This window comes from Cibotium barometz, chromosome 40, assembly GCF_041138505.1.
Source record: "Cibotium barometz isolate CiBa-2024 chromosome 40, ASM4113850v1, whole genome shotgun sequence".
Classification (NCBI taxonomy): Eukaryota; Viridiplantae; Streptophyta; class Polypodiopsida; order Cyatheales; family Cibotiaceae; genus Cibotium; species Cibotium barometz.
Window position 1 is genome coordinate 43479055 of NC_141085.1, and position 19617 is coordinate 43498671.

General features: G+C 39.4%; 1 protein-coding gene across 1 annotated transcript; it reads left to right on the forward strand.

Moving 5' to 3' along the window:
- Positions 1–577: 577 nt before the first annotated feature.
- Positions 578–1277, forward strand: LOC147615535 (photosystem I reaction center subunit V, chloroplastic-like). Its single transcript, XM_086779633.1, has one exon. It carries the CDS (start codon positions 733–735, stop codon positions 1210–1212), a length of 480 nt encoding a protein of 159 aa, XP_086635759.1. The 5' UTR covers positions 578–732; the 3' UTR covers positions 1213–1277.
- Positions 1278–19617: the final 18340 nt, after the last annotated feature.

A 19617-nucleotide genomic window follows, 5' to 3' on the forward strand; every position in this document is an offset into this window, starting at 1 on the left:
GTGTGTGTGAAGAAGATTGCTCACAAGGAGCTCAAGCTCACCCTCTCCCTCACATTCTTCTCATGGTGTATCATAGTGCTAGTTCGTACATGCCAGTTCATGTAACAAGCTCAAGAGATAAGCAAAGGAAACAGTACATGGGTAAGGAGGGTAACTCCATCTCTTCCCCTTTGATTCGAAGCAAATCTTTGCAATTAGTTGTTAGTTAAGGACAACGGTAGTAGGCACAACAAGAGGGGGCATTGTCATCATATCTTGGGGAGTCCTCTTCTGTGAAGCAAAAGCGCACTATATATTGTGTTTATGGTCTAAAGGTAGTACATTGTTGTATGTTTTTCTTCCCAATGATTCTCATGATGGTGCCCAAGGATACAAACCGGCAATGCCTACCAATGTTGCTTGCGAGTAGTAGGAGTGCGGGAGACTTGTAACCCAACGTGAGAACCTCCCTCTTAACTTAATGTTGTTAAAGCGATCTTCAAATTTGATGTTGATGGAACTTATACGATGGGAGACAAAAGGATGATGTGCCCTCGACCATGTTATAGTCATGGGGCAAACCCAATCCGAGAGGGAAAAGGGTGAGCCAATAGGACGCACACAAACCTAATCCGGTGGGGGGAGGGGTGGAAAGGCAGAGAGACAGAAGAAGCTGCCGAGACTGCCCTCCTTCACAAGCATCCATTTTCACTAGCAATTGCGGCTCCCTCCTTCTCCTCGGAGTGTACAACGATGGCTTCTTGCACAGCTTCGTCCTCCGCTATGGTCGCCAACGGGCTGCCCGTCTTGAAGGGGCAGTCCCACGCAGGTCTGAGGGCCGCCTCCAAGATCGACTCGCTCTGCATGGTCGGTGGCAGGATGTCATTCGCAGCGAAGACCTTGAGTGCGCGCGGGGTTGCGCGCACGCGCTGCGATGCCCTAAGCGCGCCCGTGATCATAACCCTGAGCACAGGGGCGCTTCTCTTCTTAGGAAGGATCGTGTTCTTGCCCTTCCAGAGGTCCCAGATTGCCAAGGCTGGTCTGCCCGTGCAGAATGGTGTGACTCACTTCGAGGCTGGGGACACGCGCGCCGCTGAAGTGTCCAGCTTCCTCAAGACCAACGACCCTGCTGGCTTCACCATTGTGGATGTGTTGGGCTGGGGCGCCCTCGGCCACGCCGTTGCCTTCTTCATCCTCGCCACCGCCTCCAACGGCTACGACCCCCAATTCTAGGTTCCCCGGTTTGTCTGATCTAATGTAATGCGTATGCGAAAATTCCATCCTGCTTGTTTTTTTTTGATGCAGCATCATAACTGTTTGATTGCCCCTCGTCTCCTGTTTATTTCCATTGGCAATTTGTAGTTTTCTAAGCTTTAGTTTGTAGCTTTCCAGTTGATAAATACTTTAAAGAGGTCAATGGATATGGAATTATAACTCGAGTTGAGGAATGGTGGGAAAGGGGTTCTGTTGTGTGAGGTGAAGAGTGGCAAGGGGTTTTGTTGTGAGGGGAGGAGTGGAAAGGCGTTTTGTTGTTTTAACTCCAAAGATGCTTTGGAGACTTCTTTTGAACCTTTTCTAGTCCAACCATGTGTTGGTGTAGAGGATGCAACCTCTCCATACTACAATGCCATAGAGTAATACACTAAGGTATTTGAGAGAGACCACTTTCAAGCCTAACTCTTGATTTTGGCAACGTACTTTTTCTAACACCTAACATGTTCCGTGCCCTAATTTGAGTGTCCATACACTCTTGCTGCGTGGCTTGAGGGTGCTCCAACATAAAGGTTATATAATTTGTTAACCACCTTCATGGATTGATTTTGCCCCTTTTTGAGAGTCCACATAATCTTGCTACATGACATGGTTCGAGGGTGCTTCAACATCAAGGTATTTTAATATGTTGACCACTTTCATGGATTGATTTTGCTAAAGTACGATGGGGAAAGGTCCTTTCACGAATCTATCAAGTGTGTCATGAGTATAACATCATCAACACATTAATGAAGGACAATTGTGGGTCCAATCCTTACATATATTGTCTTGACTAGAAAATTCATCATGGCTTCAAGTCTATCAATGTAAGCTCCAAATAAAGTGGATGAGAGGGTCCATTTATAAGTATCTGTAAGATATACCATCTTTCTATACACATGTTTCATTTAACTTGTATATAAGTTGACATGGCATAGTAAACATAAGTGCATGTGTGACTTATCAATTCTCCATCCTTATCCAAAGGTCATGAGAGTGAGTAGATGCATAAATTTTCCTACCCTAACTCTAAAATTGGCCTACAATCCCATAAGTCTACGCATATTCTTTTGCTACCAATCTTGCCTTGTACCCGCTCATAGACCCATTTGTTTTTTGTTTTACTTCTTCATAGATTCACTTGCATCCAATCATCTCTGCTCCTTAGGCTAAGACTGTAACTCCTATGTCTCATTTGCTTCAAATGCATCCATCTCTTCAGTTATGGTATCTTCCCAATGCTTATATCTAAGAGCCTTCTCAAACATGTTGCTTCTATCTCTTATATTGCTTGATTATAAAAGAATAATGATGAGCTATACACCCATCAAATCTCAACCTACCAACTCGATATCTCAACCTATACACCCATCTTATATTGCTTTAACTATATACCCAACATGATGATGGGCTATATACCCATCAAAACATGTGGGCTTTATACTCATCATATCTCAACCTGTCCCACTACATATCTGATCCTCAAAGACCTATGTACACTTGGATCGCTACTACCAGGTGTTCTCAACTGCTTTGGTGCTTTATATACCTGTAGCAACAATTGGGATCTGAAATTCCTGATCAAGGCTCTATTCTAAGCCACTCTCCCCATTAATAAATGAATAATGATTTGCTGAAATATCAGACATTATGAAAGATTGATTCACCTTCTCATTTTCCTCACATGATACATGTGAATTTACTAAAAAAATTTCACCTATGGTTCTACCAAATGATGTGTTAGAATTCTTGGTTTTCTACCTCAACCTTCTTAACCAAGGTCTAACAATAGACCCACTACTAGAGGACATTGCAGGTTCACTAAGCACATGTGTTGCTACTCTCTATAGCCACATTGTTGTTTACATCAGCCTCTATGGATTTTTTCACTTGTTTATATCAGTCACTCCTCTCATCAAAAATAATATCCTTGCTCTCTCGTATCTTAAGAGTAGTGGTGTTATAATATCTATAACCTTTCTACTCAAGAGAGTACCAAATAAAGATACATTTTTCTGCATTACTGCAATCTAGTTTGCTTCTCACTTCATCTTCTATATATAATGCAACCAAACACTTCCAAGTGTGCGAAATTTAGTTTTCTACCACTAAACTTTTGTTCAAGCATCATGCCATGAATTGTTGCAGTGGGAGTTCTGTTCACAATGTAAACTACAGTTATGGTTGCTTCATTCCCTCGAGAGAACTTCCCATTTCTAATGTCATTCTATACTTGTTATAGCAATCCTTTACTATTAACCTAGTTTGCACAATAATAGAACTCCATGCTATTTTCACTCTGATATTTGTTTGCCATCTACCTCAACCTGTCTGGCTTCCCCTACCTCTAAAGTGGCCTCTTCATCCTATTTGTACAGTTAATGTTGTTTTGGTGGCCATGATTTCTATTTTTCAAACAACCTGCACCTCCACCTCTACTTGTCTCTATGCTGAAGGCCTACTCCTTCATATTTCTAGGAGTCAATTTACTCTTGACATTTATTTCCTTAGTAATAAAAAGGACTATAAGATTCTCAAAGCTTGGAAAGTTTTCCCAAGTTCAGATATATATCTGAAACTGATCATACTCTTTGCCAAGCCCATTCACCAAGTCATCTCATCAATAGGAGCTCCGATAGAGCCGAGGGCATCTGCTACAAGCCCTTTAACTTTCAGATTAGAATCACTGATACTATGTTACACACCTCGTATTTTACCCAAGGTATCCCATGTAGCCTTAGGTATTGTTGCATCTTGTATATGATCAATCATAGCATCTAATACGCTAAAACAAACATCCAATACATCACTTTGTTGGCTCTCTCATGCCACGACTTAAAAGTGTGTACCTGTTGTTGAGGAGTCACATTTTCTTTCGGAATCTCGGCTCCTTCACATCTATTCATCTCATATTCTCATCACTTCTATTCACATCACATCTATCTAATCATCTATCTGATTCGCATCACATCTCATCACATCTATTCATCTCATATTCTCATCACTTCTATTCACATCACATCTATCCAATCATCTATCTGATTCGCATCACATCTCATCACATCTATTCATCTCATATTCTCATCACTTCTATTCACATCACATCTATCCAATCATCTATCTGATTCGCATCACATCTCATCACATCTATTCATCTCATATTCTCATCACTTCTATTCACATCACATCTATCCAATCATCTATCTGATTCACATCTTATCTTATCACATCTATTCACCTCACATCTCATCACCTCTATTCACAGAATTTAAACATAGAATTTAAGAGGATCCTTTTTTTTAAATTATAAAGAGTTTTTATGAATCTATTTATGCATAATTTAATTTTAAGAAAAATAACACTTTTGAAATAAAATTAAATCCTTTATGCATCTTTCTATGCATAAAATCAAAATTAATGAGAATAACTCTTTTGAAATAAAAATAAAATTCTTTATGCATCTTTAGCTTTCACTCACAATCTGGGAGAGATTGGTAGACATGACAATGTGCAGCAACTTGCAAAGACTACACTTACAACAAATGTGCAATCTCCACTAACACAACGGTACTCTTAACTTGTTATAACACAATTGTATGTGAAGTAGTCATATAATATACATCCACGCCAACAACGTGTAAATCTCTAATACCATGAGAAGAATGCAGGGGAGAGGGTGAGCTTAAGCTCCTTGTAAGCAAACACGATCTCATGTATTTTTCCTTCTCGACTAGGACTTTAAATCTCTAAAAGTGAGTGTTTACTAACAACACCCCTCAATGTCTACCCGAAGACAAATTATGTTCTTGGCCCAACGCCAAGTCAATGAAGATGCCAAGTGAGCTTGTCCTTCCCAAGAGCCTTGGTAAAGATGTCATCATAGTTTTGGTCCACAGTGACAGTACTTAAACTCCACTATCACATCCTCAATCAACTCTCGCAAGTAATGATACCTGAATCTCAATGTGCTTCATTCAAGTATGAAACACAAGGTTCTTAGCAATAGCCATGCAACTCTGGTTGTCACATTACAAGACTATAGCCCCACTTATATGAACTCCCATGTCTACTAAAATCCTCCTTAGCCATATTGCTTTACTACAAAGCAGCAAAACAAGCTGCTTGTATTCAGCTTCTGTATAGAAGAAAAAGTGCCACCATAGGTTGCTTCTTGTGCTGGTCCAAGAGAAAGCATCGAAACTAAGCAAAAAATAATATGCAAAAATTAATTTCCTATAATCACAATCTCCTGCCCAATCTGAATCACAGTAACCCATAAGGTGTCACCTTCATTGTAAGTGAGGTCGTACTTAAGAGTACCTCTGATGTACCTAAGTACTCGCATTCCTTGCTTTTAATGACTCTCCCGTGGCTTGTTGGAAAACTTTTTCAAAACATCAAATGTGAAGCTAATATCAAGTCTAGTGTTAGTGAGAAAAATTAAACTCCCCACCAGCTTCTTATACTTCTTGATGTCTATTAATGTTGAAGAATCTCTTGTAGAAGGCTTTATGCTCACATCCATAGGCATTGACATAGGTTTGCAATCGATCTTCCAAATGCTATGTGAATCTCCCAAGCATGCTTTTACTATGATATGAAGATCTTGCTCGACTCCTGCGAGACCTTAGTCCCCAAACAGAAATGCATAAGACCCAAGTTTGTCATCTCAAACTTATAGCTCATCATATCCTTTGTTTGTTAGATATTTCTTCATTGTCACCTGTGATGTCTAAGTCATCTACACATAGGACAACTAAAGCAATCTTGCCATGTCTTTTTAGAACATATAAGTTAGCATCAGAAGCACTTCTAATAAACCCAATTTTTTAAAAAATTTATCTATCATATGATACCATGCTCTTGGGACCTGTTTTAGCTCGTACAATGCCTTCTTCAATGCTGGAGACTTTGTTTTTTGATCCAGGCATCTCAAAACCTAGTGGTTGAGCTACATATATCTCCTCCTCTTTGAGATGTCCATTCAAAAATGTTGATTTGACATTCATGTGAAAAATTGGCCACTATTTATGAGTAGCCAAGGCAAGTACCATCCTGATAGTTGTCATGCAAGTTGTGGAAGCAAAGGTTTCAGCAAAATCAAAACCCTCCATTTGTGAAAATCTATATGCAACCAATCTAGCTTTGTATTTTTCAAGTGAGCCATCAGCCTTATACTTAGCTTTCGAAACCCATTTAGTACCAATTATCTTTCTATTTGGTGGTTGGTCAACTAGCTCCCAAGTGTTATTCTTTATGATGTTGTCATACTCAAACTGCATCACGGCTTTCCACTTTAGATGTGCTAAGGCTTCGTCCAAAGTGGCTAGCTCCTTCACTATTCCAATTATCTCAGGCAGCCACATCATGTAGGTGGCATGTTGACAATGAGATCAAATACTCCTCTATTTTCCTTGATCTACGTGGTTCATCCGTTGAAGATTTTGGCATCTCAGGTATTGGGTTGCACTCAGCAAAAACCTGTTGTGCCCACTTTGGAAGTGGCTTTCTATGTGGTGCAACAACAGGCTAGTATGGTGTGTGAGAGTCTTCGTACTCAGAAAACTCCTACTTAAGAGGAAATTTGGATGATCGGTTAGGATCATGGTGGACTATTTCTCTGATTTGATGATAGAGTGGATGGACCTGTCTCCTCCACTAAGTGTGGCTACTCTATAAACACCACATCTCGGCTCTGGTGATTATCTTCTTCACCTCTAGATCATAGAGTCGATAAGACTTTGACTCTTGAATGTATCCAAGAAAGATACTTCTTACTTTTCGTGTTAAGCTTCTTCCTAGATGCATCTTGTATATGCACATAACATTCACAAATCAAATGTTTTAAAATGAGACACTGAAGGTTTCTTACCAAAGTAGGCCTCTTATGATACCCTTGAGCACCCTTGTGTAGCTCCAATTGAGGATGTAAACTATTGTGCTCACTGCTTAAGCCCTCAAAAAGTGTCTTGTAACCCTTTCCCTTTTAGCATACATGGAGCCATCTCCACCACCACGACGGTCCAATTATGACATTCCATATAACACTGTTTTACTAAGGTGTGTAAGGAGTGGAGAGTTGGCACTTGATGCCATTCTCATTACATTAGCTATCAAATTTTGTTGAAAGGAATTCTCTTCCTCGATCTTTATGAAATTCTTTCACCTTCTTTCCTGTCTCATTCTTCACAAGCTTTTGCCACTGTTTAAACTTGCCAAAAGCTTCACCCTTATCTTGAAGGAAGTAAACCCACATCTTCCTACTATAATCGTCGACTAATACAATAAAGTAAGAGCTCTAGAGGAGTCTTTTTCCTATTGCTCCTCTCCTGTGAAAATTCCTTGCGCTATTGCTTACCCATCAGCATCATGTACCAGCTCTAGAGGAGTCTTTTCCCTATTTCTCCTCTCCTGTGAAAATTCCTTGCGCTATTGCTTACCCATCATACAAGCCCCACATGGTTTCTCCTGCAATTCTGAAAATGCTGGCGAATTAGCTACTATCTTTTTCTACATCTCCTTTAGCAGTGCAAATCTGATGTGACCAAATTTCTTGTGCCAAAGCCTAATTGTGCTCTTATCTACAATCACTAAGGGCACACAGCTCATATAAACTATTGCACCTTACTCCTTTGCCAACTAACTTGCTAGGAGCATCTAGAATTTTTGCTTTAGTTTTCTTGAAGCATAGTTTTCTTGAAGCATATTTCAAGCCCAGTATATGTCATCGTAGTACGATAATAGGTTCCTCTTAATTTGAGATATATAGAGCACGTATGATGGCTTCTTCTCTTCACCTATGGCTGCCACAAAAGAGATGATTCCAAACCCTTTAGTCTAGACATTTAGCATTATTCCCAACAATAACATTGATGGGTTCCTGTAGAGGCTTCCTTTTTTACTGGTCATGTGTCGGGATGCTCCACTATCTAAAATCCATGAATCATCAATAACTGTAGCCTGAGCATATGAGCATACCTCTTCAATGGGGCAACCTAAATTTCAAGCTTGGCCTTGGCATTGCTACCTGATTCCTTTCCCTTCAATGAAGACTCTAGGGTGCCATTCTTCTTGTCAGCTTCTTCTTTCTATAGTCTTTGAACACCATATTAGTGAATTTGAGAATTTCCCAATTCTCATTTTTGAATACTTAAAAAAGGGGACATGGATAACATGTTTGTAAGTTTCTCAAAACCCTATCATATGACCTATCGTTGGAAAGCGATTGAAAAATGGAATCTAAAAAAGCGCTCATAATATGGTGTTTTTGAGCATAACCCTTCTTGTCTAGTAATATCAACTCCCTTGAAACTCCCTTGAGAATTCTTCTTCTTTGGCTTCTTCTTCTTGTCATAAAAAATGCCATGCCTTTGCCTTTAGCATATTGGCCAGAAATGCAGCATCATCAACACCACAAGTCTTCAGCCACATCTCCTCCTCAAGAAACATAGTACTAAATTTTTCAAATGATACAGATGGTACTCTAACCTGAGTGTTTAGTGTTGTAACTCAGCAATTGTACTTTTGTGGGAAGAATTCAGATGCACCTCCAAGCTAATTCTTCATTGGTCTTGTAATCCCCAGCAGCCATTTGATCCCACATATTTTTATTTTGCATGATAAACGCTTCAGTAGATTGTCCTTTAGCAAACTTCTGAGCAGCAAGCTAATTCTCAAGTTTCATAATCCTAGTCTAAATCTGGGTCTCGTACTATTCCTTAGTATGGTCCACGCCTTTGATGCCTTAGTTATGTGTTGAATCAAAGTGAAAATAGAGTCACTTACAATGGTGATGATAGTAGAACAACACACTCGAGGTAGAAGCCATCACTCCTAGTATTATATGTAGAGAAAGACTAGACTTTATGCTCTATTTCCACTAAAAGAACCTAAGCTCTGATACCATATAAGAATATAGCACATCAGAAAGATAAATAGCAAAATAACTGCAATAGACAATGCAATAGATAGGTAATTTAAAATTCTAAGATAGGTACAATGTGATGGTGTTGTCCACCCGTGCGCTCTTAAGTAGAGCTTAGATGGCAATCTAGACATACTTTGAACGGAAAGTGTAGAGGGTCTGGATACTCACACAAGCATTGGATATCTTAGCTTATGATAACTATGTCTATATATAGTGTTACAGGTGGTGTAAATGTGTATACAATGTAGGTGGTTATGCGACATAGACACACCCTCAAAACATAGCCAATCGACCATCCCCTACCACTATAATAATGAATCCATACCATCGATCTAGTGGCTCTTGCTCTTGGACCCTTGCCAAGGGGGCCATTGGCCCCCTTGGGACTCCCTAACTAGGGCATTGTCCCGAGCCCTAGCTACACTTGCACCCCTGACCATCTCCTAACCATTAATCATCATAATAACGTCCCTAACAGCATGTAAGCCAAGGTTCCCACCAAAGACGCGTGCACCAATGGCTTCTCCTCATAATAGGGGCCTTTATAAATGTGCACCAAACATAGATGTGAGATATATGTTAAGAGGCGGGCATTGAGTGTAGAGCTACCATCCTAGCATGTCACCCATACCCACACTAGTTGCACTCGATACCTCAATAATACAAGGCCAGACATTCAATTTGGGGTCTCCTAGTTGAGAAAGTTTACACATAATCCTAGAAGTAAGCACTGCCAAGCTCCTAGGAAAATATTTTGATACTTACAAGGCACTCAATCCCTTGGGCTATTCTATGGTAAGGGGGGTAATATTTAGCTACATGCTTTTTGTGATTCCAATTGAGCTAGATGTTATGGAACACGTGTCCAACTAGTGCATTTTTCTTTCATCTTGGTGATTCATGTATATCATGGCCCAATAAGAAGCAATTGACAGTGGGACACTTTGAGCTATGAAGCTAAGTACAAGATAGATTTTTACAATGATTGTGGAGTGTGTATGGCTCAAATGCCTTTTGATAGATCTTTGTGTTAGACAACAGTCTACCACCTCCATCTTCACTAATAGCCAAAGTGCATTGGCCATTTTGCGAGGAAACCTGTGTGTCATGCTCGCACAATAAATTATCATTATGTCAGGGAGAGGTTAGCCTTGTTTATCTCTCTACACATGGCAATGTGGTAGATATGTTCACAAAGATTCTTTTATGAGAGAAATTTGAAGATTTTTGTAAAGCTTTAACCTTATTCCCATTTGGGGATTAATCAACCATATGATCCATGTACATGTTCACTATAGGGGAGATTTGTAGCATACATGGAGAATATAGACTTTACTCTTAGACACCCTATCTTAACATTATAGGACCCAAAATGAGCTCAGATGGCCATTGGAGGTGGGGGAACCTGCTACATAGTGTCTAGTACATCTTTATAAGCTGAGTCTATTAAGTCTACACTATGGATGATGGCATCGACTATGACCACAAACCTATGCAATCATGGCCTCCTCATGTATAAAGGCTATATATATAGATACACAACTAACCCCTTCTCCACATAATTCATCTATCACATCACTTTGAGTTTACTAACGAGCTTCTACTAGTATAATACAGCCTTCGTCTTAGAAGTTCCAGATCTACCATCATCGAAGCTCCCTTCATAGGAGCACACAAGGGATTTTCCATCTATTGTATCACTTTAATAATACAATATTATCGTATATCTATGTTATTGTGCAATTTGAGTTTTAAATATTTATGCTGTGAAAGATCCTATTACTTATGAGTGTTCTCTTATATACTATATCCTCTTACACTTCAGCCATTTGTATCAATTTACTTTGAGTGTCGTGCTTCTCTCTATCTGTGCTTGCTTGTTGTCTATGTGTGTTTCTACCTTTGCCTCCACTCTAACAAAGACAAAGGTGATAGTAACCCACACATAGATGATGCAGCAAGTAGAGGTAGAGAGAAGCACAACACTAAAAGTAGATTTGTGGGAATGAGTGAAGTACAAGTGAAGTGGCATGATAAGTTCACTTATACACACTCAATAAAGTGTGTATATATGCTCAGGGGGAAAAGTTTCCCAAACCACACATAGATGAGGGAACAAGCAAGGGGAGATAGAGAGAAGAACAACACTAAAAGTAGATTTGTGGGAATGAGTAGAGACAAGTGAAGTGACATGATAAGGTCACTTAGATACACTCATGATTAGATTTGTGGGAATGAGTAGAGTACAAGTGAAGTGACATGATAAGGTCACCTAATTTACATCCTTATGTGCTCATTAGAGGTGAAAATTTCATTTAAAATGTGAAAAACTGCTCGAGTAGACAAAAATTATAAAGTGATAAAAAGTATAATATATCTTTATGTCAGATCACTTATAATAATTCTAAATCCATCAAAAAATTATTGTCAATGTTGAAAATTCTACTTCAACCTGACATTATTTATATAATTATAAAGTGCCAAAAATTATATATCTTGAAGCTCAGACACTTGTAAACACTTTTGGACAGGAAAATTATTATTGGTAGGACACATGAAAGTCGTCTACCTCATTAAATTAACACACAAAGACCATAACATGGATGATAATTATCTTCTTTACCTCCACCATTTTATATACTCAGTACCCCTTTAACTCCAAATTTCACCCCGAGAAGATACACGCCCTACTTTTGCAATCTTACTTGGTGCATCTGAATAATTCTAGAACATGGACAAAACGATCATAAACAATGTTACAAAATGTGTAACCAAAGATTTCTTACTTACTAAAATAAGCTTCAAGAGATGTCCTACCCTTCATTGCCTTTGTGTAACTCATGTTTGAAGGAATGCCCTTTAGTGTTTACTTTCCTCTACCCAGAAGGTATTTGGCATTCCTTTCCCTTTAACATATTCTACACCATCTCCACCACAACTATGTGATTCTTGCACTTTGCAACACCATTTTTGCAAAGTATAAGCAACTATCAAAACTCTGTTGATTCCGTTGTAGGTATTAAATTCACGTAATGTGAATTCTCCTCGTAGTAGGTATTATATTCACTTAATGTGAATTCTCCTTGTTGCGAAGTATAAGCAACTATCAAATCTCTCATGATTCCATTCTCCTTGTAGTAGGTATTAAATTTATTTAATGTGAATTATCCTTGTAGTAGGTATTAAATTCACTTAATGTGAATTCTCTTACTCGATCTATTTAAAACTTCTTAAGCCTCTTTCGTCTCTCATTCTCCTTGCAGTATCAAATCTCTCATGATTCCATTCTCCTTGTAGTAGGTATTAAATTTATTTAATGTGAATTATCCTTGTAGTAGGTATTAAATTCACTTAATGTGAATTCTCTTACTCGATCTATTTAAAAATTCTTAAGCCTCTTTCGTCTCTCATTCTCCACAAAACTATGCTATATTTTGAATTTTCCAAAAGCTTCAATCTTATCTCAAAGAAAACACACCCATACCTTCCTTCTATAGAAGGCATTAATCGGTAAATAAAAGTAGGAAGAACCACTTAATAATGAAGTGGTTGGCATTTTGTCACAAAGATCTACATGGACAAGCTCATGTGCATCAAACATCTTAAAAAATGCGGGTAGATGTGCCTTAACCCCAGTCCTTTGCATATCTCTTTATAGACTATATAACTGTCATGTGCAAGCATTGCCACCATGAACATTCTCAGATGCTAGTCCAGAAGAGGCAGCCAGAAAAAGAATGATAAGAACAAAAAGTTGGAGCACAAAATGCAGATATAGCAGTAGGTTGGACTTGGAGCAAGGCATGGAGGACTTGGAAGGCTCAGTCAGCTCTGCAAGATAGTGGAGTCGACTATTCCAGAAGAAGGCGGCTGCAGCAAGTGCTTCAGTTTATGGAGAAACAGGTTTAGTCGGCTGCCACGACCAGCATTTATGGAGAGCCATGCCTAGTCAACTGGCCGGCCAGCAGTCGAGCCAACTTCTCTATTGTTCAAAATCCTATATAAAGGCGTGGATGCTCATTGTATTAGCCATTCAACTCCATATGAGTTAGGTCCTTAGAGTAGGATAGATTTTGGTGTTTACCACCTTTTATGCAAGGCAGCCTATGGCTGTAGATTAGGTATCTTTTTGTACCATATGAATATACTGAATTTCCAGCATATCTCTCTCTCTCTCTCTCTCTCTCTCTCTCTCTCTCTCTCTCTCTACTCTCCCTTCTGTGTGCGTTTTTGCATTAGCATGTTCTCAGTGGTGTTTAGGGCTGAAAGAAGACTCCCAGAGCTTTCGCGTGTTACATTGGTATCAGGCTTAGCAAAATTAAACACTGATTCAGTCCCATATGATGGTGTATAGGTCCAAGGTACATGAAAGTACACAGATATGAAGCCCAAGGCAAGGAACACAGGAATGGGAAGAGCTCCTAGGAGGATTGTTGGTGGTGTTCCACAAAGCCAAAGGGGATGGCAGTCCTGTGAGCCAGATAGGTTCTCGGGCAACGGTCCCAAGGGAGGATTATCCTCCAAGGGGTGATGTGAGAGTGCCAAACTCATTTCTTAGGAATGAAGACCAAGACAGTGTTCAGAGTCAGGGTAGGAACAGATTAGGGAGGAGGACTGGAAGGAACAAATGCATAGATCTCATTCAGAGTCATAGTGTTTTTGGAGACCGGGTCGGGTTTTCATAGAAAAGGGTTGCCAAAGATGGATGGATGGACGACAGAGGGACTTCGGAAAAAGAATGGGATAATGACAATCATCCAAGGAACGGGTTGGAAGCCCGTCATCAAGTTTAGCAGAGGGGGATGTCATGTGCAAGCATTGCCATGAACATTCTCAGATGCTAGTCCAGAAGAGGCAGCCAGAAAAACAATGATAAGAACCAGAATTTGGAGCAGCACAAAGTGCAGATGTGGCAGTAGGTTGGACTTGGAGCAAGGCATGGAGGACTAGGAAGGCTCAGTCGGCTGCTGCAAGACAGTGGAGTCGATTGTACCAGAAGAAGGCGACTGCAGCAGCAGGCGCTTCAGTTTACGGAGAAACAGGCTTAGTCGACTGCCACACAACCAGCATTTATGGATAACCATGCCGACCAGCAGAGTCGGCCAACTTCTTTATTGTTCAAAAGCCTATATAAAGGCGTGGGTGCTCATTGTATCAGTCATTCAACTCCATATGAGTTGGGTCCTTAGAGTAGGACAGATTTTGGTGTTTACCACCTTTTATGCAAGGCAGCCTATGGCTGTAGATTAGGTATCTTTTTGTACCATATGAATATACTGAATTTCCAGCATACCTCTCTCTCTCTCTACTCTCTACTCTCCCTTCTGTCTGCGTTTTTGCATCAGCATGTTCTCAGTGGTGTTTAGGGCTGAAAGAAGACTCCTAGAGCTTCCACGTGTTACAATAACTTAGGTGCCCAAATCTTCCATTTCATAACTTTCTTGTCACTCAGAACATCATTTTGCTTGCCCATAGTACAAGATTCACATACATCTGACATCTCAAAAAATGAAAAGGAAATGAAAAAGAAAGCCTAAGTTAGGCTAGGGCCCGCCGTGCTAAAAAAGCTCACCTAAAACAAAACAAGATTTACATCAAAAATATCTTACATTCACTCAAAGATAGGATGAATGAATTTTTAGAGTTAAATGTGTTGATGCATATCATCAAGCCTATACAAATCTAATGTGATTTGCTGTGGCTATGGATGATATCACATTACTAAATAGGTTTGTTAGAAAGATCAATTCGCCTGTGGATAAGCTAGTTAAGCATGCTAAACCATGCTCAGCAATTTCTTTTCTAGATCTTCATCGAAATAAGGTCCAAGGTATTCGAGTCACTATATCTCCAAGTTTACAATTAGTAAAGGCATCCAAAATGATGAAGTGGGTTAGAAAGAAAGAAGTAATTTACCTTATTATGCTTCATTATACTAGGAAAGACTCATGTTTGTTTGAACTTGAATGGTTGAGTGAATATGCAAATATATTTCCTATGGAACTAGGTGAACTACCCCCAACTCAAGAAGTGGATCATGAGATAGGACTTGTACCTATGAAGCTGAGCCAGTCATGAGCAACAGTGGTAAGGCCAATGAGCCACCTGGTAAGAAAGTGTACAAATAGTCTAAGATACAACCTCTCCTCACATTACAAAAAAAGCTGACAAATTCAAGGAGGGTTAAGAGAAGGGTTATAAGACGATAGTATACCTGAAGTAGTTGAGCTTAAGGAGCAATTAAAGAAACTTTTAGAACATGATTTCATCAAGCCTAGCGTATCCCCATGGGGTGCGCTATTCTTTTTCAAAGAAATAAGGACAAAACTTTAAGATTATGTACTGACTACTACAAAGGATTGAATCAATTCACTATCACAAGAATAAGTACCCACTGATACCCAGGATTAATGAACACTTGAATCGATTACATGGTGCATAGATGTTCACCAAAATTGATTTATAATTTGGGTATTATCAAATATGGATCAAAGAATAAGATAGACCAAAGATAACATTTAATACTAGATATGGGCACTATGAGTTTACAGTTATGCCCTTTAAATTGATTAATTCTCTTGCATTGACTAATGCAAGAAAGTTTAAGAGAACATCTCAATGATTTTGTTCTAGTATTGACATCTTAGTTTACTCTATAAGAATGTAGCTGATTCATGAAAAGCATGTTCGAAAAGTTCTTGATATCTTAAGGAAGCACAAACTATTTGCTAAGAAAATCAAATGCATTTTTTTTATTGATTACATAGAATAATGAGGAAGCATGCCATCTTGGTAAACATGCTTTCCCACATGAAAAGCATGTCAATACAAGGCCATTAGAAGTTATACATTCCAATGTATGGGGGGGACCGACCAAGACTGCAACAATTGCAGGTTACAAATATTATGTTACATTCATTGATGATCACACTAGGAAAGTCTGGTTTTATTTCATGAAGGATAAAAGTGAGGTGTTTTCTTACTTTCAGAGATTTTAAGTCTTGGGTCGAGAAGGAAAAAGGCATACAAATAAAATGCTCGAGATCAGATGGCGGGGAGAGTATTTCTCCAATGAGTTAAGTGTTTTCTTGAGAAACTAGGAAAACAAAAGATAGTTTACATGCAAATACACTCCGTGACACAAAGGAAAAATAGGCACATTGCAGAAGTGGCACATGCCTTGATGTCTGAAAAGAGTATGGCACATTATTTTTAGGCAGAAGTAGTAACAATTGTTGTGCACATTATGAATAGGAACCCCACTGCAGATGTTCATGTTATGATGCCTAAATAAAAGTTTGTAAGGATAAAACCGGATGTGCCTCACTTGAAAGTGTTTGGGTGTATTGCATATGTGCATGTTCTCAACAAAGTGAAAACAAAGTTTGATTCTAAAGCAGAGAAATGCTTCTTCATTAGTTATGCTTTGGAGCAGAAAGGTTATAGATGTTATAACCCTACCACTTGTGAGATGTGAGAAAGAAGAGATGTTGTCTTTGATGAGATGCACTAGTAGTGAAGGTAACAAAAGATGCAAATGTAAGAATTATTGATGCTACAATACATGTAGAGGAGCAATCATAAGTGCTTAGTGGACATAGAGTCCTCTAGCAGTGGATCCAGTGTTAGTAGTCCATGGTCATGCAGGTTGAGGACAGATGTAGGTACACATGCATCATGCAAAGGGAAGGAAAAGGTAGATCAACCTTTTGTGCCTGATCCATGAGCATGTCACTCATACGTGGATGGTGACTCTATGGCTCTCACCAGAGCCTTGATGATGAGGAGCTTGGCATTTCGTTTGTGGGTTACTCCTCATGTAAGGAGAACCAGAGCTGTTTTGGGGACATGTGGCAATGATTTAAGTTTACGCAAGTGTGCAAGGGTTGGGTACCCTATTGATAGATTGAGATATGACGGATATACATCCCATCATTATGCTTACACGTTAACGAGCCCAGTTATTTTGAGTATGCACTTAGAAATAAAAAATGGGAAGATGCCATGAATGAGGAGATGGTAGCATTGGATACAAATACAACCTGGGGGTTAGTGCCTTTGCCTAAAGAAAACAAGGCAATCAGATGTAATTGGGTGTACAAGGTTAAGCATAAGGCAAATAGTTCAGTGAGCAAGTATAAGGTGAGATTGTTGGTTGCCAAGGGCTATGCACAGACTTATAGCATTGACTATGAGGAGACATTTAGCCCGGTTATGAGAATGGCAACCATGAGAGCTATCATTACTATGGCTGCAAGTAAAGAGTTGGTCTTTGCATCAGATGGATGTAAAGAATGCCTTCTTGCATGGTGATTTGTAAGAAGAAATATATATGATGCAACCACCAGGTTATAAGAGTGACACACACCCAAATTTTGTGTGTAGGTTACGCAAAGCCCTATATGGCTTAAAGCAGACACCCAAAGCACGGTCAAGCAAGATTAGGGAGTATCTTATTACCATTAGGTTTTAGATATCCAGTGTAAAATTTTCACTTTATGTGAAAAAGATAGATAGAGGGATCATGCTATTAGTGATTTATGTGGGATAACTTGATTATCACTGGTGTTAGTGATGCTGACATACATGATGTCATGAGGCTTTTAAAGCAAAAGTTTGAGATGAAGCATTTGGGTGAGTTGTGGTTTTTCTTGGGCATAGAAGTGGTGAGATCACCTCATGGCATTTTGTTATTACAGAGGCAGTATGGCTTGGACATGTTGTTTAAGTATGGTATGACAAGTTGTAGGCCTATTTTAGTGCCATTGGAGCACAACATAAAACTTTCTACGTACCGATACATAGTGGGTAGCTTGATCTACATGACCATCACTAGGCCAGACTTGAGCTATGTTGTTAGACTTGTGAGTTAGTTTATGTAGGCCCCTAGGAAACCACACCTGGATGTGGCTAGATGGATTCTCAGGTACATAAAGTCCCTAATTGATTATCGATTTTTCTATGAGGTTGGTATATAGATACAACTACATGGGTACACAGATGCTGATTTAGCTGATAGTGTCACAGACACGAGGCTTTATGTTTTCATTTAGGAGTGCTACTATGAGTTGGAACAATAAGAAACAGCCAACAGTTACTTTGTCGAGTACAAAGACAAAGTACAGATGTGCTACTATGGCAGCTTATGAGGTAGTTTGGTTTCAGAAACTACTTGGTGATATGGGTGAGCCCATGGATAGGGCAGTTGTCATTCATTTGTGGACAACATGAGTAGTATACAGTTGGCTAGTAACCCAGTATACCATGCTAGAATGAATTTCATTAAGGTGCATTATCACTTTGTGAGAGAGAAGGTTCTAGCAGCAGATGATATAGATTTGGTATATGTCAGCATAGAGGATCAGGTGGTTGACATCTTCATAAAGTCATTGAGCACAAAGAAGCTCCAGAGATTTAGGAGCTTACTTGGAGTGTAGTGTGTAGAGTTGAGCTCGAGGGGGAGTGTTACGATATTAAGCTCAACTAGTGCTGCAACGAACATTGATGAGTCGCCTGGGTGATAGCTTCCACACTTATGCCATTGGCATGGTTGGTGAGATTATGGTTGATATGCTACTAGTGTGGATGATAGGCTATGTGATAGAACTTTGGAGTACTAGATTTATGGCATAGTTATAGTGCTAGCTCATATAGTCAAGTTCACACTATGGATCAACCATTGTATGTTATTGTAGGAGAGTACTTTCCCTTATGGTATGTAATCTTATCTTTTTAGTTATATGGTTATAGAGAAGAGAAGAAGATAGAAGAAAATTCAGCCATCCATCTCTCTCTTGTGTCTTTCTCTCTCTTATGTGTATGTGTAACTCAAGCTCTCCCTCTCCCCCTCATTCTCTTTACCACTCATGCCATGTCGATGAGGTCATCACGTAGAACTTGAGAATGTCATATTGAGGAAGAAGCCACTAAGTCAATGTAGATAACATCACATAGTAAAAGATTCACTAAGATGCCACCAAGTTAATGTAGATATCATCACATGGTTGAAGAACCACCAAGAATGCTAAAGAGCAATGAGTGTAGACACCCATTTCACAAAGGGATTGCATATAGATGAATAACCATGACTCACATGCCCACATAGTGTTGAGGTTAATTGCTTGTAATTAGAGCCATGAGGTACACAACACATGCTCACAAAGAGGTTACCCATATCACTAAGGGTTTAAAGACTTTATAAAGACAAAGGGTTAAAGTTTTATCAAACAAGAAATCTTATTTCAGCTTCAAGCTTGAGAAGCCTGCCACCACATGTTGCACGCCGTTTAGAGCCACCTGCTCTACTGTCATTACAGTGCATCACGTAGAGTGCCAGTATATAATTCATAGGATCTTCAATGCCCACCACTGAGCTTACTCAAACCTCTAAGATGAAGCGGCGACTCCTTAGAAAGATGCCACCACTCACATAGAAAGATGCCACCAGTCATAAGAGGAAT

Coding starts and splice junctions, on each gene's coding strand:
- LOC147615535 (XM_086779633.1), top strand. CDS start 733: ATGGCTTCTTGCACAGCTTCGTCCTCCGCTATGGTCGCCAACGGGCTG.